The sequence below is a fragment of the Eubalaena glacialis genome, chromosome 9 (assembly GCF_028564815.1).
Source record: "Eubalaena glacialis isolate mEubGla1 chromosome 9, mEubGla1.1.hap2.+ XY, whole genome shotgun sequence".
In the NCBI taxonomy this organism is placed as follows: domain Eukaryota; kingdom Metazoa; phylum Chordata; class Mammalia; order Artiodactyla; family Balaenidae; genus Eubalaena; species Eubalaena glacialis.
The window spans coordinates 98,253,640-98,281,572 of record NC_083724.1 but is presented as its reverse complement, the minus strand read 5'-3'; the positions used below and the strand labels follow the sequence as shown (position 1 = coordinate 98,281,572).

The 27,933-nt window shown below is 39.1% G+C and overlaps 1 protein-coding gene across 6 annotated transcripts; it reads left to right on the top strand.

Annotated features, from left to right (window-relative positions):
• Positions 1-65: 65 nt before the first annotated feature.
• On the top strand, positions 66-24,963 carry NOL8 (nucleolar protein 8). 6 transcript variants are annotated; one of them, XM_061200611.1, is made up of 17 exons: positions 66-309; positions 1,604-1,769; positions 2,489-2,551; positions 3,934-4,012; positions 5,453-5,588; positions 6,111-6,181; positions 7,814-9,689; positions 10,969-11,082; positions 11,568-11,690; positions 11,977-12,067; positions 14,896-15,034; positions 15,685-15,762; positions 20,335-20,606; positions 22,141-22,267; positions 22,844-22,914; positions 24,040-24,119; positions 24,592-24,963. In XM_061200611.1, exons 2-17 carry the CDS (start codon positions 1,631-1,633, stop codon positions 24,640-24,642), a joined length of 3,510 nt encoding a protein of 1,169 aa, XP_061056594.1. In that variant the 5' UTR covers positions 66-309; positions 1,604-1,630; the 3' UTR covers positions 24,643-24,963. The 6 variants fall into 6 exon arrangements, with proteins under 6 accessions (XP_061056594.1, XP_061056592.1, XP_061056591.1 ...); XM_061200609.1 differs by having other exon boundaries at positions 1,546-1,769; XM_061200608.1 differs by lacking the exon at positions 66-309 and adding an exon at positions 485-563.
• The last annotated feature ends 2,970 nt before the right edge of the window (positions 24,964-27,933 follow it).

Here is a 27,933-nt window from a genome sequence, read left to right as displayed (position 1 = left end):
GGGGGAGGCGGGGGAATGACGCGCGATTCCCGCGCTTATAACCCGCGCTCGCAAGCATCCCAGGCTCGTTGCCATCCCTGCTTACTTTTCCACAGCTGTCCCCCAGCAGTCCCTACGCTTCAAGAGAGTTGACTCCCTCGAACCCAAAGCCCGAGGGCATACCTACCCACCCCGACTTGGTGGCGCCTTGGAGCAACCAGGACGAGCAAGTCACAGAAGAGGAGGTTCCGGGAGCACTTGAAGGGGGGGAGTCTCTTTATTTTTCTTCTCCTCCCTCACTTCCGCCGACCATATCCAGGAGAACACAAGGTGATAACCCTCTTCAGTATGAATTAGGGAATTTTAGTTTGGGGTCTTTCGCGTATGTTGAGGCAGGGGACGGAGGCATCGCGGTCGCCCAGAAGCCTGGAAACGAAATAAAGAGCACTGGGGAACTGTGCGTGGTAGTGGAACCTTAGGATGCTGGGTTGGAAATCCAGTAGGAAGGAAGAGAGGCGACACTTGTTGGGACACGTGACTAGAAGTTACGGCCCTAAACTGCGCGGGATGTAAAAAACGAAGTGGTGAGGAGTGGGTTTGTGGCATGGGATGTGCCGAGGCCAATTGGCCTACCTTCTCCTTTCTCGTCTTTGAGTCTTCTCAGAGGAAGAAGGCTAGGGTGGGTAGGTTGGGGGCGGAGGAAGCTACCAGGAAGATGTAGGCCGTGGCTCACGCCTAGATCAGGAGCGATGCTCAGGGCTTTTGGCGCTGTTGTGGGGTCGCGCGTGGGAGGAGTCTGGGAGCTGAGCGCCAGCCGGGTGCTAAACGAGATTAGAGATCTCATGAAAAGCCTCAAATCTCAGTACCTCTGGAAGAGTTTTCCTGAGTCCCTTCTATCCAGCAATCTCCCTAGTATAAAGAATTACAGGTTCTGAAATTAGATTTGGGTTATAATCTTGGCTTCACCGCTAATTCTGAATGGCATTGGGAAAGTGACTTAACCTCTCCTGCTACTCTGAAAAAAGATGCCTGCAAACTATTTTGTAGAACGCTGGCACATAGTGTTTTTTAAAAAGTCTGTGTTAGCTATATCAGTTGCTCTTTCTATGCCTGAACAGCACTTTGTAGATATTTCTGTTGTGACATAATATTGCAATTGCAGCATTTCCTTACTTCTTATGTGACTGTGAGGAGCTTGAGGATTGAGAGCTTTTTATATTTTCGTGTGCTAACCTGTCCCATCCCATTTCTGTCAGCGTTTGTTAAAGTGAATGAATAAAGGGAAAACACCTAACAATACAAATAAGTAAAATCGGGAGGAGTAGAGTGTAATATTGTGGTCATTTAGAGGGAAAGTATGTGCCTGTACCTGTGTCTGTGTGTAGAGGTGCTGTTCCAAAATGCATTCATGAAGAATGTGGATGTAGGCCTTGAACAGAGTCTCCAGAGATAAAATTTGGAGCAATACAATAGGAAGTGAAACACAGCTCCAGGCAACCAGTTCGGCATAGAAGGTTCAGGGAAAGGAGTTGAGGGTTTTTGTTTGTTTTGTTTTGTTTTGTTTAGATTTGAGAAGATTTAAGGGAAAGAGCTCTTCTCTGTAGGTAATTATTTTTTCCACTAGAAATACTTGAGTGTATGCCCAGCCTTGATGAAAGCCAACAGAGAAACGAAGCGCCTTTTTGTGGGTGGCCTTGGCCAGAATATTTCTGAGGCAGACCTACAAAATCAGTTCAGCAGATTTGGAGAAGTTTCTGATGTGGAAATCATCACTCGGAAAGATGACCAAGGTAAATTTATAGTTCTTCATGGGTAGTTAAAGGCAAATATAACTGAAGTCAAGTATCACAAAATAAAGGAACCCAAGAGATGAATGTTAGCCCTGAACACTGAAAGTGATATGTATCTCATTACATGATACTGTTGTACTAACCCCCCACCCCCCATCCCTCCCCCTCCTATGCTCTGGAGGTGTTATGTGTGACCTGGAACTTGCCCAGAATTACGTTTCTGAAATCAAAAATTTCTAAATTCCCAAACATCCGGTTTTTGTTTTTGTGGGGTTTTTTTTGGCCGCATGGCTTGCTGGGATCTTAGTTCTCCAACCAGGGATTGAACCCAGACCCTCAGCAGTGAAAGCGCGGAGTCCTAACCACTGGACTGCCAGGGAATTCCCAAACATCCAATTTCTGAAACATGTAGCTTTCAGTTTTCAGAGCTAAAATTCTAATAATTAGTAGGGTCCTGTTAAGTAGAATATCACTAACATACAAACATGCAAAGTGTTTCCTTAACTGAGTACTTGACATTTTTCTCTTACGTATTTTCTTTTGGAATATTTAGATAATCATGCTTTAAAAAAATGCAATCTTTGTATCCAATGATAAATAAACAAGGTTTTCCTTTGAAAGAGTAAGTTTCTAAGAGCTCTTTTTTAAATTTAGAAACTTAATAATTTTTACATTGTTCTCTGGGTAAGAATTTAAATTTTTTTTTTTTTTTTTTTTAGGAAACCCACAGAAAGTCTTTGCATATGTCAACATCAGAGTAGCAGAAGCAGACCTGAAAAAATGTAATGAATGTTTTCTATACTATTTACCAGTCCATGTCACCATGTAATTTGGAATAACTTTCGTTCTAAATCTAAACATCCACCTTTAACTCATCCTGAGGGACAACCACGATCAAGAGAATTTCCATATCCTACAATTCAGGAGGTTTAGGTTCATTCCATAATGAATGACCTACGGTAGCACATTGCCAGTGAGTTTGCTCAAAAATGGCATTCTCAGATATTTTGGACAAGGGACCACACTTTAATAGAAACTGCCTGTTACACATATCCCACTGGATATTATGAAATACCCACCTCCCCAGTGTGTTCATTTCTCAGGCAACTAATTCTTGTTATTAAATGCTGTTAGGAGAGGATTTTAGAATATGCCCTTATAAGATCATATCCTTGAAATTGTGAAATCTCCATCGATAAGTTTAGTAAAGCTGAGGGCCACCTGTGACCTTCAATGAATAAAGAGGGGGAGATAATTCATACTGCCACTGATGTAGTAATGCATTCTAATTATTTGGAGACTGAAAAGTCAAAAGACACTGAGTAGGAAACATGCTAATAGAGAAAGAGGGCCATTGGCCTTTTGTAATTTCATTTTCAAAAAATTGATTCGTTCAGATAGGAAATAGATATGACAAATATGTTGCAGTTAAGAACACATCAGTTCTGCTGTGTGACCTAGCAGCTTATTTAAACTAGAAGACCTGGTTTGCTTATCTGATGTATGACCAAGATACTGCTTATCTCATAATATTACTGTGAAGATTAAGTTGAATAATACCTTTGTACTTAGCATAGTACCTACCTCATAGAAATTTCTGTTAGTGGTAATTATTAAGGAAGCTGATAGCAGATGTTGAGAAAAATCAACTACTAGGGCACAGTAGTTTAAACACAGTTTAGTTACTTGCAGCTAATATGTTTGCAAGTTTCACAGTGATAATTAGTATGAGGTGATAAATAAAAGTGAGGTGCTGCAGGATTCCAGTGTCCTCTGATTCACTCTAAGAAAATTACATTAATGTTTTATAGTTTTAGTGTGGGAAATAACAATGAAATGTTAAATAAATACCAGCCATTTGCCACAGATTCCTGACATTACTTTATAAACAAATGACAAATTTTGCTTTATGGTTTACACATTTGCCTCATTCAAATCTTTCAATTACACGGGGAGGTAGGGAGTGTAAGGATCTAATAAGTGGTCAAGATGAGAATGGGACCTAAGCCTTCTCCTTCCAGGTGTCATTTTCTTTATTCTATTTCCTCTGTGTCTTTGTGGTAAGCAGGTTTTCTTTTTTTGGTACTAACTAATTAGTAAAAGCACATGCTGCAATATATTTTTGCATTGCCATATACTTGGGTACTAATTCTTTGCTTTATAGGTATGTCTGTTTTAAATAAAACAAAATGGAAAGGTGGAACACTACAAATTCAGCTAGCAAAGGAAAGTTTTTTGCACAGGTAAGATTTGCTCTACATGATTTGACCCAATGTTTTTTATATTGTAATATTTTATATTATAAATATAATATAAATAAATAAAATATATATATAAATAAAATATAAATATAATATATTATATTTTATAATATATATTTTATTTTATATTGTAATATTTTAGCAAATATATGCATTACAAGTAGAGCTAAAATCCTTCTTAACTGTGACTCCCTGTGACCCCAGACCCCACCAAAGAAGATAATGTAATGCTCATATATACATATATTTTAACCCATAAAAATATATACTTATTTCAGCTTTTTAAACACAACCTTTTGTGATGATGTAGGTCTTCCCCCTTCTTGTAATGACTGTTTAGTACTATTTTAGAAAATGGCTGTGCCACAGTGTAGTTAGTCATCCCCCACTCATGGACATTTAGAACATTTCCACTTCCTCTTGATAAGAGAACTCTTGAGGATGGTCCCTCTGGGGTTTATGTCAACAAAAGGAGTTGCTATGTCATATAGTTATGCACATTTAAAATTTTAATAGACAGTACCAAATTGCTTAAGTTGACTTTAGGCTGTTAATGAAAGTGTCATACAAAAACATAAAGATAATAGGAAATCCCTGTATGAGAGGCATAAGATTAATTATGCATGTGATTTAAGAACAAGGCAATGTAAAAACTATTAAAGCATTTTAAGATCCTAAACGTATTCTTAGGGAGAAAAGATTGTATGAGATTGGGTGCTTCCAAAATAGGAGATATTTTAGGAATGTACAGATGGAGTGACCAAGAGCGTTTTAAGATTGTTGTGGGCCAAAGAAATGGCACAAGGAAAAATAAGGTCTAAACCAAGTTTTGAGGGAGTGCTCTGGTGACAAAGGTGAGGATTTGATTTTGTTCTTCAGCTGGGGGCCTCTGTGAACAGGGTAGTGATGAGATTTTCATTCAGCAGCACTTTGCTGCCTGTTATATGCAGGAACTGGGGCCCTAGTCCTGAGCAGGTGAGCATACAGTGCTGCTGCCTTGGAGTGTCTATGCAGTTGTGCCTGGGGAGCATGAATCTTGGAAGTTGGAATGTAAGGGAGACAGACCAGAGGCAAAGAGGCCAATGAGAATTGGTCAGCACAGTTGACCAGGCCTGTATAAGGTGGAGGAGTTTGAATTGGAAGGTTGAGTTGGCGTTCTGCATTCTCTTTGTTGTGAGAGTAGAAATATTCAAGACTTAGCATATTAGGCTCTGAAAGACACCTCTTCCTCATAAGGAAGAGTGAAAGGATTAAGGATAGATAAAATGCCAAAAGTACATAAGTTGAAAGGGAAAAACTGAGAGACCCTAAATGATCTCTATAAAGTCAAACAGCTTTACAGTATTAAAAAACAAAACAGAAGCACTGTTAATAGTGTGGTTGGTTATTTTAACTCTTATTTATATTTTCTGTTTGATTCAGATTGGCCCAGGAGAGAAAAGAAGCAAAAGCAAAGAAAGGAAAATCAACAACAAGCAACACCAACTTGTTAGAAAAGATGGGAGTGGTGGATTTCCATGTGAAAGCTGTGCCAGGGACAGAAGTACCAGGGCACAAAGTGAGTCTCCTCTGGTAGCCTGAGTAGCTCAGGAACCAATTCCTGAGACCAGGTGACCATGAGCATCATGTTTTAAAGCAATTGCTTTTTTCTCTTGCTTTGAAGCAGTTAACATAGATAGTGCTTTATGGTCTTCAAATGCATTTACAACTCTTGGGAAAGCACAGTTTTCCCCCATTTTAGAAAGAGAAATCAAAACCCAAGTGGAGGCAGGTCTCCCAGGGGGCATAGGTGGTGAGGAGTGCAGGCAGGTCCCACGTTTGCCTTTTTAATGGCTGTTATTTGTGTAGCATCCTACATGGTTTATATGGGATCAATAACTGCCCCAATTTTCCTTCTTTCTTTTTCCTTTCCTCATACACTTTTTTGAGCACTCGTGTTTCATTATCAGAAAACTAAACCCAACAGTAATCGTGGTCCACTATGAGTTCAAATATTTTTAAGTGTTATTTATGCAGTGTGGTTAATCTTTTCCGTTTGTGACAAGTATAGTAAATATACTCTTTTTTTTTTTTCTTTTAGAATTGGGTTGTGAGTAAATTTGGAAGAGTCTTACCTGTCCTTCACCTAAAGAATCAACATAAACGTAAAATATCCTTAGCAATTGGCCTTTCAGAGAAATTATTGTTTACTACAATGTGGATATTTGCAAAAGTTTACTTCATACCTTTAGAATTTCACTGCCTCTGTCAGTAAATCTTTAGATGTTTGTGTAACAGTTTTTATGTTCCCAATTTCTAAGTAAGGTAAGACCCACCTACCTACATGTATGAAACAATTAGAGGACAATGAGAGAATGTAATGAGGTTTTATGCAAGTGATACAAATGATGATTGTTAAAGAAGCACGTTGACTTACTAATTTATACCTCATTCTTCTTGTTTGACATGGATTCAAAGCCATTGCCAAAGGAGCTAAAGAAGGACAAGGGAACACAGCACAATCATTAAACAAGGCTTTAGAGGAAGTGGGATAAGTTTCACATTAATTGAAAAGAGATAAGAAGGAGTCTAGGAGAGAGGAAAATAGTAGGTAGAAATGTGTAGACAGGCAGAAGAATGGTGGATGGGGAAATAGTATGGAACCCAGTATGAGCAAATTCAGATGCCCGTTTCCCTGAGGAAATGAGGTCAGATTGTCTAAGACCTTGAATTCCTAGTGTCATGGACTTCTGGGCAGAGGGTGTTTTTTGTATTCTTTTAGCTCTAACCCTGTGTGTCATGGGAAGCAGAAGCAATTTCAGGTATTTCGAACAGAGGTGTGTCCTCACTGTTCACGGCTATTGAGGACCCTGGAGCCCTGGCCACAGCTGCTGGTTCTGCTGTCCCTGCCAGTGGCACTAAAGTCAGGGAAATATTTCTTTCTTCTTCACCTTCCAGCTTCCGACCAATGGTACCACTGACAGCAAAGAGGAGGATTTGGAAGGACAGTGTAAAGCCAAGAGACAATAGACACTGTTTGGCACAACTCACATATAATTGTCCATGTATTCAGTAGTTACTGAATGAACAAAGGGACTTTTCAGTAGTGATAGATTAAAGCAACTTATACTTGTCTATTCATATGTTTTAGGAAATCAGCAAATGCCAGCTGTCACTACAGCACAGTGACATTAACTAGAATCTTTCTGGACAATGTCAGCAACAAAGACCTGGTAAAGAATTATTAGCCTTCTAAGAAAGACCTACAAAATGCAGAGAGTGAGTAAAATGTGAAATGGATGTCATTGAGCTAAGAGATTCAGATCTAGGATGAGCCAGCTTTGAGAAGACAGGAATGGCCAAAAAGTTTGAGAATCTTTGAGTCTCAGGTTTGAGATACCAACACTTAGTATCTAGCTGTGTCCCCTCTGGGTTCCTCTCTGTACTCTGCTTTATGGTATTAGCTCAGTGGATAGACTTCTCAGATTTACAGAAAAGTCTTGTGGCCTCTTGTACCTAGAATATAATCTGAATCGGTTTGCTGTGATATACACATGCAGCCCAAGTAATTTCTGCCAATTAATAGTGATGGTTCTTGGTTTTCACTCTGGACATGCCATGGACATGTCAGTTCCAAAGACCCTGAGTCACCTAATGAAGTCCTTATTTTGTTTGATAGGAAACTGAGGGTAAGATGAGTCAATGACTTGCTCAAGATTAAACAGTATTCTTTTTGCTTTACCAGTTTGATAGGTTTTTCTAAAACCTATTGCCTTTGTTTTTTTCCTTGACTGTTGGTGACATCATAAAGTATGATCCCTCAAAATACTGCCACAACCTAAAGAAAATAGGGGAGGATTTCACAAATGCTATCCCTATATCCAGCCTCACTTGGGAATTGGAAGGAGGGAATGATCCTGTGAGTAAGAAACGACGAGGAGAATTCTCTGACTTTCACAGCCCTGCCAAGAAGATAATAAAAGTGCAGAAGAATGAGGGTTCCACTGCATCTCTGGCTTTGAGACCAAAACCTAGTAGCATAATGGAGAGTCCACATTTAATACAACAACAGGCTGCACAAAATACACCTCATAATTCCATTACTCCTAAATCACCCTGTGTACCTGATTCTGATAGTCAGAAACTTAAAAATGTATTTTTTCAGACGTCTGACTTAGAAACTACCAAAAAGAGAAATAGCATGTCTGATGATGATATTGATTCTGAAGATGAATTAAGACTAATGATTGCAAGAGAGGAAAACCTAGAGAAAACTACATGGTCCTCAATAAATGGATCTGAAAATGACCCCTTTGAAGTAGTAAGAGATGATTTTAAATCACATTTTCACAAATTTCATACTTCAACAGGTTTAGGCATCAAAAATAATGTCTTTTGCCTCAGTAGTGAAGATAATGTTAGGGGAAATGATTGTGACTCTGATTCAGGAGATACAGATGAAATCATTGCAATGAAAAAAAATTCTGATAAGATCAAAAACAGTGTAGAATTTTCACAAACAGAAAAGTCTATGCACAAGAAAACTTATTTGAAAAATAGAAAAAAATGTGATCTTTCTGTTGATTGTATTAAAGTACAAAAAAGAAAAAACAAAGAGATAGCCCTCAGTCACAGAATTAAGCCTCTTAGTTGTGAATCTCCGATTGAGTCCAGTAGCAGTGAAGATGCTGATTCTGTATCAGAATCAACCGAGTCTGAAGGAGATAAGGAGTATAACACCATGATGAAAAACTGTCTCCATATGAATCTCACTTTAGCTGATTTGGAACAGTTGGCTGGCAGTAACCAGGAGGCGCCAAAAGAGGATACTGAGAACAATGGCCGGAAAACCACTGCCAAGTCTGACAGGGCCTCCAAGAGCCACAGAACTCCAGGTGGCCTCCACAAAGGCCAACAGTGTATTCATCCTGAGGAGATTGTGGCTTCCCTTTTAGAAGGAAAAGAGAACACACATGGAAAACAGGAACCAAAGGAAAATACCTTAAAGCCAAAATTCCAGGCTTTCAAGGGAGTAGGCTGTCTCTATGGAAAGCAATCAGTGAAAAAATCCTTGAAAGAGAGTGTTGCCTCTAACAATATTAATGAAGATCATAAATCCTTGAAACTTGAGGATCCCAGGAACATGTCCATGAAAAAATGGTCCTTGTACGCTAATGGCCCATCAAGTAAACTGACTCTTTTCCAACATGCAAAGAAGGCAAATGACTCAAACCAAATTCAGCCTCAAAAGAGACAGTCTACTTTTGAGAGCCAGGCTCACAAGGTGGTATTCCCTAGCAGTTCAGAAAAGGGAAATGGAAATCCTATTTCTAGTCTGTTGCCACTAAAAGATAAGAAATCTTTGAGTCTTGGTGCCAAGACTCCCAGGAGAGGCTTTGATGAAGACTGTTGCCACATGACTGGAAAGTCAGGAGAGAGCTCCAAAAAGAGGCCTGATCTGTGCAGCCGCGAGGCCCCTGAGAAATCACCAGAGGTCTCCTCCAGGAGAGACCCTCAGGGAAGCAAAACTGACTTCCCACTTTCTGTTAATAGTTCATCAGATGTTAATGCTAAGGATAAGCACGCTGAAGATAATCAGAAGCGTTTGGCAGCCTTAGAGGCAAGGCAGAAAGCAAAAGAAGTACAAAAGAAGTTGGTTCACAGTGCTCTGGCAAATTTGGTGAGTATATTTTCAGTCTAGGAATTTAACAAGAACTCGTTTCCAAGTCCAACCTTTCTTTCCCACGAAGGTAGGCGGCTCCTTTAGAGTTGAATGTTTGTGTTTTGTGTCCTTGTATCTTTAGTAGATCCGGATATCTCTTTAGAAGCTGTAACTGATATAGTTAAGTGATATGTCCTAATATGTCTGAATTTACATATAAATCACTTGCCAAGTGATTCATATCTTACCAAGATTTACTGTAATGAGTCTTTATTCATTCTTTCAACAATTGTTAACTACCTGTGAAATTCCAGGCCTTCACAGCAAGTGCTAGATTTACAGAGAGGATCACTGTTAGGTGGTCGGTATTGGCTTACAGTGTGGTGGACAGAAGGTCACAGTTCAGTTCCATGGGATGAGAAAGAAGTACGCCTGTGTGCTCTGACAGCACACTGGAGGCATACCAATTTGTTGGCAGTGGTGGGGGGGAGTGGGGTGGGGAGCCAGTGCTTCTTCAGCTGAACTGATTCTAGTGTGAAAGGATCAGTGGGAATTGGTCTGGCAGAGGTAAAAGGGTACGAAGAGAGAGGAAAGGCATTCCAAGATAAAGGAATAGTTTGTACAAAACTGAATATTTGCAATCAGTGTGATTAAATGTATAGAGTACAAGATGGTGAGAAATGAGATGAGAGAGATAAGTAGGGGTGAGGTGTGAAGAGGCTACAGGGATTGGACTTTATTCTCAAGGCTGTGAAAAGACTAAAGAACTTGAAGCAAGGGAATGGAGATTAGTTGTGTATATATTGGAACAGGAGTTGGCAAACTAGAGCTCACAAGCCACTAGCCCATGGCCTATTTTGGAAGAGCCTCCAAGCTAAGAATGGTTTCTACATTTTTAAAGGGTTTAAAAAAGAGGAAGAATACAGAACCAAAACTATATGTGGCTTGCAAAGCCTAAAATATTTACTCGCTGGCCCTTGACAGAAAAAGTTTGCCAACTTCTGTTTGGGAAAGATGGTTCAGGACATGATGAGAACAACAAATCAAATGGGACAGACAGCCTTTGGGAGGTCTTGAGCCAGAACCAAGGCAGTGACAGTGGGAATATATTTTTAAAATAGCAAGAAGGTCCAACTGATGGGACTTGGTGATAAACTGGAAATGGAGAGAAAGAGAAGTTTCTATCTTGGGATGATGGCATCATTCACTATATAAGAAAATAGGGTCAGAAATAGACTTGCTAGGGGAAGGAGATGAGGGGTTGTCTTAAGGGTAATGCTTTTGATGCCCACTCTAGGATGGTTATTCAGAGGACAAGCCAACACACATCATCTTTGGTTCCAACAGTGAAAGTGAAACAGAGGAGACATCCACTCAGGAGCAAAACCATCCAGGAGAGGAACCAGTAAAAGTAAGAAATTTAGGATGTCCATGTCGGCATTCCTATACTTTTGCAGATCCATTTCTGCGTGTTGCATACCAAGACTTGCACACAACTGCTGGGCTCAACATAAAATCCTCTGGGAGCCATAGTGAAACCCAGGGCTCCCCTGACCATCACGCATGGATACCACAGGGGCCTTAGAGATTTTCTCCTACATAAATCTGTCCACATCATCTGCAAAGTGACATCAATATTATTGAAACCCTGCAGAAAGTGTTCACACATTTAATAACTCCCCCCATTCCAGGCTGCATTAGGAGCCTCTGGATTTAGTGACCCAAGGGGCCAAGTAGATATCACTGAGTCAGAAGTTTCCATTCTAACCACCATCCAGTCTTTCCTGGGAGATGCATCTGGGTTGTTGTTCCATACATGTGAGGAGGAAGATTACATAATGAAGGAAATACTGTCTTGGTTATTAATAAACGTTTCTATCTTTACCTATGTAACAGGAAGCCATGGGTGGAGCCTCTGGGAAGCTCTTTGACAGCAGCGATGATGAGGAATCTGGTTCCGAAGATGACAGTAACAGGTTCAGAATTAAACCTCAGTTTGAGGGCAGAGCTGGACAGAAGGTTAGTGAAGACTGAAAATAATAAAACTTGCAACATGTCCTTATTTTTCGACATAGTCCTTAAATCTATGTTAGTGCAGGCAGACCTTGACCCACACTCCAGTGTTAAGGTGTTTATTTTGATAGTGAGTCCTCCATGACCCTCTCTGATTGGTTCATGGGTAGGTGAGGTTATGCAAACATTAATGTAGTGAATTTCATGGCATGGAGGTATACTTGGAAGGTCTTGTTTATAAGTTATTTCTTGGGAATATGGCTGTCAGTTGTCTTTGTGTTTTGTCTTATAGCTCATGGATTTGCAGTCTCACTTTGGCACTGATGACAGATTTCGCATGGACTCCCGATTTCTAGAAAGTGATAGTGAAGAGGAACAGGAAGGTAAATGCCTTAGTGTCCAAACAAACAGTCCTGATGTCAGAGCTGGGGGACCTTGAGAAGTCATGTAGTCTAGCTTCTTCACTTAACACATAGAGAAACTCTGTACCCCAAGACACTGAATTGTGGAGCTTGTAATCCAATAGTTAGCTTACTCAATACTTCTTGAGTTTGTACATATTAATTTATTTATAAAATTATAATTACCTGAAGCTGCCAGAAAAGACAGGAATAGTTAGCATCCACCAAAGATACCATCTTCCATCATCCTGTCCCTGGCATTAGAGAGAAGGCAAGGACCCTACCTGTCAGTAGATCAGGTCCTGGTGAGGCTGTGGAAGACGGTTACATCGCGCTTGGCTTACTTAAAGGAAGTGTTTATCTTCCCTCCAGCGTGTGTGCTGGGTGCAGGTTTTTAAAAACAATGTACCATTAAATGTCACTCTACGTAAATTCATCCCATGTGAATATATCTAACAGCAGTGATGCTACCAGAAGCATCCTGATTCTGCTCTTACTTCCTATACTGTTTTCTACACCAGTGGTTCCAGACTTTCTCTACAAGATCTTCTACTCTTATCCTTTGCAAAAGACCTTACCTCGTACCTCCTACCATCCTCACTTGAGGATGGCCACCTCAAGTGAACTCCCTGCTTTCCTTTCCAATCTCAGAACTACTCTGTCCTTACTTTTTTCCTCTTCGTGAGTTAATCTAATCTGCATCTTAATCTTCCTCATTCATACCTCCTGTTAACCTCCTTTCTTACGTGCATCTTCATACTTTCCCTTTCTTCTATCTCTTCCCTCTTTCTACAGACATAGGTCTCATAGGTTCAAAAAGCCCTTTCTTCAACCCTGCCAGTTTTCAAGTTGCCACTCCTGTCTTTTTTCAGTTCTAAACCTGAAATGAAAAAATAAATTGCACCTAATTTAGAAGCAGTTGGCTTTTTATTGAAAATACGACCTCTGGAAACGATGCTCTTGATTCTTTCAGGTGATTATTGTGTATATTGTACATTTCTGAAAACAAGTGTTCAGAGAGTAAGTTCTCCAGGATCCACAGCAAATTGTGTTTCAGAGCTTCTCAATCAAAATTCCATGTTGAAAACAGGAATGGACAGAACCTTGGGAATAGCCTAGAAGCTATACATAGAGTTTACTTTCTAACTTCTGCCACTTTTGTCTGTCTCTTTACAACTCTTTAGTATGCGTTCCCTGCACATACTAACTGGTTCACCAGATGCAGTGGCACCTTCTCAAGCTTCTTCAGCCTGCCTGTAGCATTTGTCACTGTTGATCATCCTTCTTGAACTGTTCTCTTCCCTTGGCTTCCATTGCACTATAACTTCCTTATTTTCTTCTTAATTCTTTGTTCCTAATTTTCCCTTTGCCTTTAGATATGTAAAGGTTCTTTAAGTCCCTGTGGCTTTAACCTTCTTTTGTACATGAATATTTTCCAAATCTGGGTCATCTTTGCTCCTGACTGTTCTGCTGAGCTCCCAATTTTTCTTTTTTCAATGCCTGATGGATATTTCTCACAGGCGTCCCTGAACGCATGTTAAAACGCAGCAAATCCCAAACTGAATTTACTCTCTCTCAGGTGCTCTGGACCCTTCTGTTTCTGTTGATGGTACTTCCATTCTTAGGGCAGTCAGGCATAGAATCTCTGTCTTTTGTTTCTTTCCTTCCCAGCTTTTGAGGCTGAATTTTTTGTGAGTTGCACAAAGACTGTGCTGCAGGTAAGCAGCCTACAAATACCTTGCAGCCAGTCTACAAATACCTTGAGCCCTTTCTAGCATTGTGTTCTATTTCCTAATGGTCAATATTAGGGTAAAATTGAAAGTACCATTTTTTGAAGTCAAAAATTGTTGAATATTAGCAGTTTCATATGGTTTAACCTAATGCAATGTAAACTCTTTGCACTTTCTTATTTCAATGTATGTGTTCATTTCTTCCCTTGCCTGGCATGCTGTCCTCCCTCCTCAGGGGATCTACATTGTCTTGCCTACCTTAGACTCCACGTGGTTTATAAAACATTTCTTAATCCAATTGAACATAATCTTTACCTCTTTTGAACCCTTAGACACTTTCGGGTCATCTCTATAGAGAACTTATTCAAATCAGCATTTTATTCTGTTTATTTCTGTTACTTGGTTGTTTATATCCTGCAGTAATTTGAAAAGGTCTTTAAGGCTCACTTAGACTTCTTTTGTATTTCTATCTATAATCCAAACTAGCTGTTAAATGTTTAACTTTGTTCTCTGATATTTGTCTGTTTCTAGTAGCTAAGGATAACAAGCTTCTAGGGTTCCACGGTGCCCTGTGTGTAGGCTTTCTTCCTGCAATATTTATTACTGAATCTAAAGGCTAAAGTAACTGTCTACTAACATCATATTAATAGTCAGTAAAATTAGCATCTTTCACTATCTTTCATTTTTAGATTTACATGTAATTTAGATTAATTTTTAGAAAGTTAAAAAATCAAAGAATCTCTAATCACTTTAGTTTTATAATTAGTATCTTGCTCTATTACATTTGTCAATCTTTACCTTAAAAACTTTTAGACTTGCCACTGAAAGCCATTAAATTCAGATTTCATTTTTATAATTACAAACAGAAATGGGAATTTTGTTTGCTGGTCATGCAGTTTCTAGATTCACTATGACATTGGGGATCTTGGGGATAGGGAGGTTAGCAAAACAAGGTTTAACTTTTCTTCTTCATATCTTAATGTGCTTTGCACATGTTTAGGTGCTTGATAAATATTTGATTATTGAGACTTCTCAAGTTATGTTTGCCAAGAGATTACTAATTATCCTCTTCCCTCTAAGAAATAAATGAAAAGAAAACTGCTGAGGAAGAAGAGCTTGCTGCAGAAAAGTTGAAAGCCCTGAATGTTGTGCAGAGTGTTTTGCACATCAACTTAAGCAGTTTTACAAGCAAAGGATCAGTAGCTGCTAAGAAATTTAAGTATGGTTTATGTTTCATCCCATTCTGCCCCCTTTTCCTTTGCCATAAAACGAAGCCATTTTAAACTTCCTGGGGAGAGCAGTTAGCAACATGTATCAGACCCTTAAAATTATACTTACCTTGACCTAGTGATTCACTTCAAGAAACTAATCTTAAATTATTTCTGTATTTATTATTAGTAAAAAAATTGGACAACTGTTTAGATATTAATAAATGTAACTGTTTACTATGGAAAATTTCCAGCATATAACCTGGAGAGACTAGTGTAATGAAACCCCTGTGTACCATCACCCAGCTTCTACAATCACCAACATGTGACCAGTTTTCTCTTTGACACCTTTACTCACTTCCCCCTACTTTCCTCACTGAAATATTTTATGCAAATCCCAATAGCATATCATTTTATCCATATATTTTAGTATGTTTAAAATAATATTAAACATTTTTAAAGATCCAGGACAAGTCAAAACTAGATAATTTAAAATATGATTGCTTCTAAGGAGCTCCTAATACACTTCTTTGATATTATGTGGCTTTTTCTTGCTCAAAAGGTGGAATTGCCCTGGTATTGCATTATAATTTGCTATTAGTTTTTTGCATTAATGTTCTGAATTGTCTCTTCCAACTTATCACTCTCCTTTTTTTAATAGGGACATCATACGTTACGATCCAACAAGGCATGACCATGCCACTTACGAAAGAAAAAGAGATGATAAACCAAAAGAAAGGTATATTAAGCTACTACTTTTAGTAGCAGGTTCATTTGAATTAATCTCATTTCAGACAGTGAGAAAAGTAGATAGTAACAAATATCACATCCATTGGTCCCCATTGTATTTAGTTTAAGAACAGGGAAGGGGGAAAGAGAGGAATTATTGATGTGGTTGAGAGAGTCTTACTTTTGACAAAGGAATCTCATGCATAGAAATGATGATATGTGCCCCTTCTCTAGTAGGTGTCTTCTACTTACATTAGTTTCCTGTGGCTTCTGTAACAGATTGGTGACTTAAAACCACAAAAATTTTTCTCACAGTTCTGGAGGCTAGGAGTCTGAAATCCAGATTATTGGAAGAGCTGTGTTCCCTCTGGAGATTCAGGGGGGAAAAACTCCATTTCTTGCCTCTCTCTTAGCTTCAGGTGACTGCCAGCAATCTGTGGTATTCCTTGGCTTGTGACTATATTATTCCAGTCTCTGCCTCCATCTTCACATGGGCTTCTCATTTCTATTTGTCTCTCATCTTTGTGTCTGTTATAAGGACACTTGTGATTCCATTTAGAGTATGCCTGGATAATCTCTTCATTGCAAAATCCCTAACTTTATTACAAAGACCTTTTTTTCAAAATAAGGAAATATTCACACGTTCCAGGAATTATGGCCCGGACATATCTTTCTGGAGGCAACCATTCTATCCACTGCACTACTCTAGTGTGGTAGGAGCATCTATTTCTTATAGATATGCTGTCATTCTGATAAATATGGCAAATATATGGAGCAACCAGTAACTTTGCCTGATTTAATTTCTTGATTTTCCTACTATTTAAAATCACTAAAGGCACTGTGGTATCCTGAATTAGATCCTGGAACAAAAAAGACACTTGTGGAGAAACTGGTGAATTGGGAACAGAGTCTGTGTTTAGTTAATAGTAGTGTACCAGTGTTAATCTTTTAGTTTTGACAATTATATCGTATCTATGTAAGATGCTACTGTGAGGGGAAACTAGGTGAAGGTTATTTGGGAGCACCATTTCCAGTTTTTCTATAAATCTAAAATTATTCCAAAATTAAAGATTTCTTTTAAAAAGAATTGCATACCAGACCAAAGTAGAACTAACATAAACATTCCCTGCAATGTAGGATTCCACATTGCAATGTGATTCTGGGTAGTCTCTGGAGAGGTTGCAGTCAAAATGTTGCCTGGGGCTTCAGTCTCCGAAGGCCTGACTAAGCCTCGCGATGTACTTCCAAGATGGCTCACTCACATAGCTGTTAGCCAGTTCCTCACCTTGTTGGCTTCTCCATTAGGCTGCTTAAGTGTTCTTATAACACTGACCCAAAAGAGAGATAGAAGGAGGAAGCCACAGTATATTTTATGACATAGTCTTAGAAGTCATACAGTGACACATCTGCCTTATTCAATTTTCTTGAAATAAGTCACTAAGTCCAACCCATAATTTTATAGGGGAAGGGGAGATTAAGCACTCATTCCTGAAGAGAGGGCATTGAGGAATTTGTGGACATATTTTAAACTACCACAACCTGTCCTCTGGTCGAAAATTGTTTTATATTCCTACCATATGCAGAATATGCACAACCCTGCTCTAGACTCCCCAGAAGTCTCACCTTTTTATAGTGTCAGTTCAAAATCTAGGATGTTGTCATCCAAATTAGATTTGGTGTAGATGAGGCTTATATGTTGTAGTTTCTTGGGTACAGCACCTTGAGTACAGTTCTTTTTCATCAGAATACCTGCTAACTAAAGAGACAGTTATCTGCCCCTCCCCCAACATAGTGGTGGGACAACATAGGATAACCACTGTAAACACTATTCATTGGAGGAATACAGGAGGCACAAAGGAGTTACTGGTCCATAGTAGTTCTGAAATCTAGGCAGGCAAATGTTGGGAGTTCTTTGATTAGAACTGAAAGCCTGGGAATAATGCTCCATGGTTCTTGCCTCTGCCTTTTGGCTTATCCTTCCTTGTTTATGAATGGTAGCCCATGTTGGCAGCTGAGTAATTTTCTCAGCCTGCTTTGCTTGTAGAAATGTGGGAGTCCAAAAGGCTCTTCATTGTGAAATGTCTCTGTACCTATCAGTCCAATCTAGTCGTGTTTCTGTTAATATAATTCTCTTAAAATACTTGTGGGTTTCCTGTGAATCTTCTTGGGGTTCACTCCATTAGACAAAAGTCACACCCACAAATCACTGTAAGATAAGCCTTTTTTACTGTGGGGTTCTGCTGAGACTGCTGAGAGTTAATACCTTTTAAAGGAGTTTAACTCCTCAGAAGCCCTCTTGTTCGAACAATTGAAGTTTCTGAGCTATGTTTAGGGTCTTAACAAAGGATTTTATTTTATATTTAGACTGGTCTACAAAGTTTTCTCTTCAGAGTCCAATAGTAAATATATTAGGCCAGATGGTCTCTGTTGCAGTGACTCCACTCTGCCTTTGTAGTAGAAAAGCAGCCATACACAATACATAAAACAAATAAGGGAGACTGTGTTCCAATAAAACTATTAGTAGGACATTGAAATTTGCATTTCATATAATTTGTATATGTTATGAAATCATCTTTTTATATTTTTCCAATCATTTCAAACTATAAAAATTATTCTTAACTTGCAGTCTGTACATAAATAGGCAGCAGCTTGGATCTGACCCAAGCTTTACCAATACTTGCTTTACACCATATTTTCCTGAGAGTCTTAGATTTGTTCTTTGCTTAGAAGACATTTCTTAAATTTCATGTCATTTGCCTTCTAGAGAGTAGGAGTCTTCAAAACCATGAGGTCCTAACTCCTTATAAAAAAATTATGCCTTTAGTTTCACTATCTCTGCTCATATTTTACTGTAAGCAGCAAGAAGAAATCAGAAAATATCTTCAGCAGTTTCCTGGACATGGCTTTAGCTAGTTCACCCGTTCATTAGGTACATTTTATACTTCCCAGTTAATAAAGGTGACAGTATTTCTAAACCTTCTGCCACTATGTAGCAATGACCTCCTTTCCTCCGTTTTCCAATAGCATTTACCTCACTTTTCTGCAATTCTTTACCTGAAGCCTCAATGGCCGTGTAGTTTCTACTAACGGTTTCTTCAGGGCTCTTCAGGCTTTTGCTAACACCCGCCTCACTGACCTTCCAACTTCTGCCTATTGCCTGGGCTCTAAAGTCACTCCTACATTTTGGGCTTTTATAGCAGTACCCCACTTCTAGGTACCAAAATATGTATCAGTTAGGTATTGCTATGTAAAAAATTGCCCCAAAACTCAGCTTGAAACTAAATTTTTATTAGGTCCCAGTTTCTGTGGGTCAGGAATTTGGGGGCACTTCACCAGGTAGTTCTAGCTCAGAGGCTTTCAATAGGTTGCAGTCAAGATGTCACCTAGGGCTGCAGTCTCTGAAAGCTTGCAATCTGCTTGCAAGATGGTTCACACACTTGGCTGTTGGCAGGAAGCCTCAGTTCCTTGCCTTATTGACCTCTCCTTTTGGCTATTTGAGTGCCCTCACAACATGGGATCTGGCTTCTCCCAAAGTCAGTGATCCAGAAAGGGGAGAGAGCAAGGAGAAAGCCACAGTGCATTCTATAACCCTGCTCTCAGTAGTCACACACCATCACATCTGCCTTATTCTGTTCCTTAAAAGAGGTCATTAAGTATAGCCCACACTCAAGGGATGGGGGAATTAACTTCTGCATCTTAAAGAAGGAAGTATCAAAGGACCTTTGGGCCACTTTTAATACGACTACATCATGGTTCAATGATAATCACTTGGAACTGTCTAAAGAACACCATTTTTCATAGAGCTCAGTTTCATAGGAGGCGTATCTGCCTTAAATTCTAACCAATGGTTTAATGAAGTATTAAAAGTTTCTCTCTGTAAGATAGTCTCCACCAATAAGATGATCATTTAGGACATTATTATTTTAGGTAATATAGTTAGAATATTTGGCCTAGTAAATAGAGTAGACTCTAATAGAAAAGAGGATTTTAATCTTTTACTAGCTAAAAACTCAATATTGGAGACTGCCATGTAACTCTGGTTTAAGATCAAAGAGAAAAACATATTCCTAAATATAGAGCAGGTTGATGGTAATAGAAAAATTTCATTCCCAAACAGACTAGATTTAGCACATTTATAAGGCGTTTCTAAAACAGAATTATGACTAAATCCTTTAATGCCAGTGTCATAAAACTCATAGAATTTTAGAATTTGAAAAAGTCTTATAACTCATGTGGTTTAACATGGTTCATTTTACAAATGAGGATACTGAGGCCCATTGCAGTTAAGTGATTTTCTTACTCATAGCTAATATCTTAGGTGTGACTTCTGAAATGTAGTTCAGAGGATAAGAGATAGGAGAATATGATTCTTGTTTAATACTTGGAGCTGTTTGAAATAGTTTTATCTATAAAAAGCTTTTTGGTTAAGGTTCTGCCTTTATGAGTTTTATATGTAGATCCTCTTGGTTGTTGAAAGGATGGGACTAAAGTTATCCAAGGTGTTTTTCTTTCCTGATTTCTGGAAATTTTCCAAAAATTGACTTTTTTTGTGATGCACATATCTCTATATATGTCAATGCAGTAAAGCAAAACGAAAGAAGAAAAGGGAGGAAGCTGAGAAGCTACCTGAGGTATCTAAAGAAATGTATTATAACATTGCTACGGATTTAAAACAAATATTCCAAACTACAAAAGATACCATTGAAAAGGAAGACAACACACCTTGGAATGAGGACTCTGATGGAGAGAAAGCCGAAGTACTCCAGGACCCTACAGCTCTGATGACTGGGGATGAACAGCCCAGCGGGTTCACATTCTCCTTTTTTGATTCATACACTAAAAATGTAAAGGAAGGTACATTTTTTTTAAACGTTTTCATTTCAAGCGGTTTGAACTTAATTGATTGAATCTACTGTAACTGTAATGATTTAACCTTAGCTGAAGAAAGGATTCTTTCTTCCATCTAGATAAACAGTATTACAGTATTACAGTCAACATTACATGACCATAAATGTACTGTGCCTAGAGCTGTGTTTAACACAGTAAGAAATTGTTCTTGCATTTGGAAGCAAACTTCTAGATAGCTGCCATATGAAGGGAAGCCAGAGAATAATGTGCAGCATCCCTTCTAATGTTGAGTAGAAATAGTCATAAAGAAGTATAAGAAGTCATATATTTAAATAGCTTTGTATCTTAGATGCAGTTGGAGAAGCCATGACTTCAGGAAAACCAGTGCTATATAGTAGGGAAAGGGAAGAAATAGGTAACCCTGGCTCTATACAAATAAGCTATGTCATCAATACACCAGTTGTTTCAAACTTTATCCTTGGAGATTTGCCAGAACCTAGAGAAAAGTATCAGCACCAGTATAAACAATTTGGCATTCCATTTCAGGAGGTTTACCTCTGAAGTCCTACATAGTCTAAAAGTTAAAAACACCTATTCCTTAGGAAGTTGCTCCTCACCTAGTGTTTAAGATGAAGTGTAGCTTTTCTGGAAGTTCATTGTAAAAAGCAAGATATACCTATACAGGAGAATACATGCACAGCTAACAATAAGCTCTACTTTAAAGATCAGCAGTTAAAGTAATATCCATGTGTTTAGCAGGTGAGTATTAAATGCCAGCTTTGTAGTGCTCCGAAAGGAGGTATAGCAATCTAGTAGTTTTTCCAAAATTGTTCTAAATAAGACACAATATATCATTGCTCTGCTTACTTCATTCTCTTGCCTGTGTTGTCCATTTGAGTACCAAGGTCAGTCCTAAACTGTTGAACAGAGTTGATATGATATAGATACTGTCTTTAATTCTTCTAACTTTGAGAGCCAAGTGTGAGAAATTGGCCTTGAAATGAGTACTAAGACACCTCAGCAACCTGGGAGATGTGTTTTGTGTACTTAGGAAATTATGAGGACTTGTGAGGTGATCACCCACATCTTATAGCAGAAGCTTTTTCAGCAGTTTTAGAAAGAGGCTTTGGGAATTGAAAATATAAAGATATGTTCCTTTTCTCATTTATGAATAAGCAGGAAGGCAACCTGGTTTCACTGCATCATGTTACAGTTTAGGCTTCTCATGCTAGCACAGGTGCCATGCTTATTTTTTTTTTCTTTTAAATTGTGTTGCTCATTTATAAACCTTTAGTTTGTATATGTTTTTATAGTGTTACTATATTCCTTATCAGATCACCCTAGCAATGCCCAAAAATATGATAATAGCTTCTCTCAATATTTGAAAATCTAAAAAGATACTACATATTTTGAATTAATGATTAAGATATTTGAAATTTAGAAATATGTGTGCATGGTGAAAGTAAACAAATTAGTGTGTCCACAAATAATCGGTCGTTAGGTTACAATTCTGTCATCTTTCATTGTCATGACGATATAGAGACCTATAGAGTTGAGGCAGTGAAACCTGGGAAGATTGCCTGGCAGGGAGACCCTCGTTTCCAAGACAGCAGTTCAGAAGAGGAAGATGTTGCTGAAGAAACAGATGACAAAAAGCCCAGCCCTGGGTAAGTAATGTGTTTCTGTCCAGGTTTATTTCATAATTCATAATTCATAAAATCTGAGTTAGACATGCTTTAGAAATGTTATAGAAGTATCTAAGCTTAGCTTCTCAAGACAATTTTCTTTTTTTTGGCTCCTTTAGAGAGTTCTGTAGCCTTTTTGTAATTGGGAGCATGTTTCCTTTTCCTTGAAATTTGGATAGACTGGGTGGGGGATATGACGTGCATGGGGAAGAAAACCTGCCACTGAAGTCCCTGATCTGGAAAGAGTATGCTTCAGCTCGTTGGCTCCTACCCCATGGGAAACACTGGCAAATTGGGTAGCAATGGTGGGGTGAGAATATCAACAATCGGCACAGGGAAGATAGAGCTTGTACTTAAGTAAGTCTTCATTACCAGAGTTTCAGGTAGAAGAGAAGAATGTTGAATAGAGAAAGGGTGGTATCACTTTAACTCAGGAAAGAAAAATGAGCAAAACACAAATCATATATATTTAAGGAATAGTTCATTTATACTTACAGTGTAAACATTTCTTAAATATTGAAATTAAGTGGCCAATTCTCTCTTTCTCTCTCACTTCAGAGAAGTATCATTACCTGAGAAAGAGACCACTAGATTTTTCTTTTTCTCTAAGAATGATGAGAGACTTCATGGTAAGTCAATTTTTTGATTAAATGGTATAGAACAGGTAATAGTACAGCTCTCACCATAGCGCATTCTGATATACTAACATGCGTCCAAGTAAGAAGTGATTGGGAAAAATTCTGATCCTTTGCAATGTCATGTGCTTTAGCCCCCTCTGTTAGACAGATGCATGTTGACTTGCAAAGCTCTGGAAAACTGAAAGCTCCCACTCGCCACCTCCCTCACTTGTTCACTATCCTCAACAAGGGCTTGTTTTGTTCCAGGGGCTTGCTGAGATACTAGACGTACAAAACTCCTAAGTCTTTAGTACCCTAAAAAGTTCACATGAACTATCTCAATATCTTGTAATAACCTATAATGGAAAAGAATCTGAAAAAGAATATATATGTATAACTGAATCACTTTGCTGTACACTTGAAACTAACACAACATTGTGAATTAACTATACTTCAGTAAAAAAAATAGAAAAAAAGTTCACATGAAAACTCTGAGGCTGCTGATGAAGTCATTTCTTTTTTTTTTTTAAATATATTTATTTTATTTATTTATTTTTGGCTGCATTCGGTCTTTGTTGCTGCACGTGGGCTCTCTCTAGTTGCGGCGAGCAGGGGCTACTCCTCGTTGCGGTGCGCGGGCTTCTCATTGCAGTGGCTTCCCTTGTTGCAGAGCACTGGCTCTAGGCGCGCGGGCTTCAGTAGTAGCATCCGAGCTCAGTAGTTGTGGCTCACGGGCTCTAGAGCACAGGCTTAGTAGTTGTGGTGCACAGGCTTAGTTTCTCCGCGGCACGTGGGACCTTCCCGGACCAGGGCTCGAACCTGTGTCCGCTGCATTGGCAGGCAGATTCTTAACCACTGCGCCACCAGGGAAGGCCCAATGAACTCATTTCTTAAGCCTAACACAAACAGAAACCAAGTTACATAATAGTAAATGGTTATAAACAGTAAAATCCTAGTAGTTCTACATTTTCATTTTGTAAAGAAAACAAAATATTTTTGAAAATTAGCATAAATTGCCCGGGGGTGGGGGGGAAATGGTCTTAACTAGAATTGAAGACCTTGATAATGCCAGCACTAGAATATTGTCTGTTTTAATATTAATGAGCTGTCTTGTCCTTCTTTATTTTCCCCTTTTAGGTTCTGACTTATTCTGGAGAGGAGTGGGAAGTAATATTAGCAGGAATTCTTGGGAGGCCAGAACAAACAGCTTGCGTATGGTGAGTAGTTGTATCTTCAAATTAATTAAAAAGATATGGTGTTATCTTTGTGTTAATATTTGCCTGGTGTAAAAATATAGGAGGGCATGAAACTTAAGATAACTGAGAACATGACTTACATGCTCAGAATTATAGTGCTGGAAGAGAAGTTTTAAGTTGTTTACTTCAATCAACCCATGGTGCAGTAAGGAGACTGAAGAGTGGCCTCATTGAGTGACTGGAACGAGTTCTGGCCATGCTTATTAAGTAGCAGGAAATCATAAGACTTTTGAAAGACTGAATTACAGTTTCCATTGTAAACACTTAAAGCCAAAAGTTTGAATATCCCCTGTACATTCCAAGTGAGCACTTCCAAAATGGCTTCTACAACCCTGACACTGAATAACCTAAATTTTACTTTATAGTTACTAAACACCTTGGAAAGTATTTACCTCTATTTTTAACAAAGGCTTTTGGTTTTATGTTTTTCTAGGACTGTCGGAAGAAACATAAAGATGCCAAAAGGAGAGTGAAACCAAAATAATAAGTGTCATCATTAGTTTTGATACTGAATGTGAACAAGGCTCACCTGTGGAAATTGGAGTGATCTAGAAAATAAGTTTAGCTGATAAAGAAGAATTCAGAGTGAAGGAATATTCAGAATCTTATCTGGTGGATATCATTCTGGTTGCTTTCTTTTACTGTAGATTTCCTCTTCATTTGTTCCTAACTAATTACTTCGAATAATTAACCTGAACATTTTTTTTAATGAAGCACAAGATAGTCCCTCAAAATACTTTTCGTATATAATCTCTTTGCCCTCCATCTTCCATAACTAATGGCTATCTTCTGACACAAGGTTTACATAAAGCCTTTTAAAATATATGGATCAGAGCACTTGTATTTTCCAAGTTACGTTTCGTGTGAATTATACTTGAAATATTTCTGATTGTATCAAATACACCTTACCTCCATCTTGTGGTTTTTGTTTAAGAGGTTGAAAACAAATCAGCCTTGAGTTCTGTACTTGTGTCCTGATGAATAAGCTAACTGAAATACAGGATATTTCAGACCAACATCATGGGAGAGTTCTGTGAGGACCAGAAAAGGATGCCAAATGCAGAGTTTTCCTGTTCTTGGCCTCCATGAATTGAGGCCAAAATTCTAAATCCCAAAATTCTAATTAGACTAGAGGCTTTTGAAAAATCCAAGTGTCTGAAAGATACGTAGTCACAGTTAGGAGTCAGGACCCTGGGTCCAGATAGGGAAGCAGATTTAATACCGCATTAAATTACTGTGGCTAGGATTCAAGACAGATAAGCCTCTATCAAACTGGGCTCTGTACAAAATTATGCTATATATAAAGTCCCAAGGGATTATCATTGAGCCATACTGTGTATATCTGAAATTAAGTATTTATTGATTTACATCTTGATCAGATATAAACTCTTTGAGGGCTGGGATATCACCTGGTTTGTTAACGGTTACGTCCACACTGCCTAGAACTATGTCTAGCACTAAGTGGGTGCTTAGTAAACAGGGTCCAAGGAACTAAGTAGCTGAAAAGTCATTCAAGATTCCTGTGCTTCCAAGACTTCAGACTTTGTGTAAAACGGAAACCACCACTCAGGAGGATAAATAATCCAAATATTCCACCTTCTCTTGATGTTGATTATATTTATACCTTCTTATCTATTGCTGCATAGCAAGCCATCCTATTAACAGTCGTTCATTTTCCTCACAAATAAGCAACTTGGTCAGGACTCAATGGGGACTGCTCATCTCTACTCCACGTAATATCATGGAAGTGGCCCAGCTGGGGCTAAAGGATCTATTTCTAAAATGGACTGCTCACTCAGTGCCTGTCCATTGGTTTCCTCACAGCATGGCAAATAGGTTTCAGGAGTAGGAAGGAGATGCTGCCAGTCTCTTAAGGCCTAGTCCAGAAATTGGCTCAGTTATTTCCACTGTATTCTACAGGTTAAAACACACTGAGCCCACCCAGACTCAAAGTGAGGGGACATAGATCCTCACCTCTCAGTGAGAAGTGTCCAGAATTTTTGGCCATGTTTAAATTTGTTACACCCTCCCTTCTCCAGAGCAGACAAGTAACATCAAGTAGCCTTCTGCATCCCGTTTCTGCTCCCCAGATACAACCACCTTCAAAAACTTTGTTTCCTCTGATATTTATCTCTGAATTTCTACCTAACATGCTTATGCTGTGATTTCTTGGTTTTTCAGTTTTAGACATTAAATTTAGACATCAGACATTTTAAAATACTGAGCGGGCCAAAAAGTTCGTTTGGGTTTTTCCATACCGTCTTATGGAAGACTCAGATGAACTTTTTGGCCAACCCAATAATTAGACCTATCATCCCCACCTTTTTTTCCCTTGGACACATCTGTCTGGAAGCCCTCTGTCCTGCTCTAATCTGGGCTGTCTGGACAGATTATAAAAATGAACTGAACAAGGTGGCAACTTGAGGAATGTGAAAATTAAAACACATTCGAAATACTTATAGTTAATAAGGTAAAGACACTACTAAATATATGTGTTCAAGTAAGTTAAGTTATTGGAGAGTCATCCCTTTGGGCAAGGACATAAAATCCCCTACTCTAATCCCTTTAGGGTGCTCCTAAACCATGTATGACTTGAATGAATGCTACACAGACTATCAAAGTGTTCTTAAACTTATCAAGGAATGCCTTATACATATTCTCAGATCAGTTTTTTTCTGTCCTTTTATTGGATACACTAAACAGTTACATACAGAATTACTCTCAATTTGTCAAGGGCTAAAATTTCCGTCATAGTCTCTGGTGAGGTCTACTGTCCTTTGCATGGCTCTGGATTCCTTGGTTTTTAACCAGCAGATCCAAAAGGTGCTGGGCAGACTCACAGCAGTGATAATAAATACGTAAGTAAGCAGACTAATAAGCAAATAATTTTGTTTTCAATACAGGAAACACGCAATAATTCTAAAGCTGGTTGTCAAGCATTTCCTTCCTTTTTGTTATATCTCTCCATATGGCTGTTACCATCATTTCTGCAGTAAAATTCATGAGACCTCTGCAGGTGGCACTGAAGGACACAAAAGGAGAGGCTTCTCTGAACACCACTGACCACCAGTGCTTCAGCTCCTCGCAGACCATTTTGTGGCCTCTGCATTTCCCTGAGAAACAGGAGGGTCTCTTCAGATAGGTGGGTCAAGAGTTTTAGTATGCAACAGAATTATCCAGGATGCGTGTTAAAATGCATATTTTTGTGACCCACCTCCAGAGACTCAGCAGGCCTAGTCCATGCCCCAGGACTCTGCATTTTTGCAGACTCCAAGGTGGTTTGGTGTAGGTCTCCACTACACCAGAAAACATAGTCCTAGTGCCTAGGGCTGCTTTCCTTAACGGTCATCTAGTAAAGCAGCCTTGAGACTGCGCACTCACGGCCCCGCAGCATAATTACTGAGGCTACTATCGTTGGATTTAGTTAACCCCTGGTGAAATGCACTTACGTCTTCTGTACAGTGAACACCGACAAAGGCTGTATAACAACGCCCAGGACGCACAACAGCCTCCTCTCTGTGCCCCTCCCAGTCAGTCCCCACCCCGGAGGCCACAAAACAGTCGTGTCCACCACCGTCGCCCTAGCTGCGTGAAGGACGCAGCGCGTCGCCGCCACGCCACGGAGTCGCACAGCCTGCCAGGTCACAGAGCAACGCTTGGTCGGGTGGTCGTGACTTGAAACCCACGCGGCCAATCGGCGTCCGGCTTGTTGACGGGTGTCAAACGACGGGCGCTGATTGGCCGGTGCAAACCAGGCCACTTCCTCTTAGCTTCA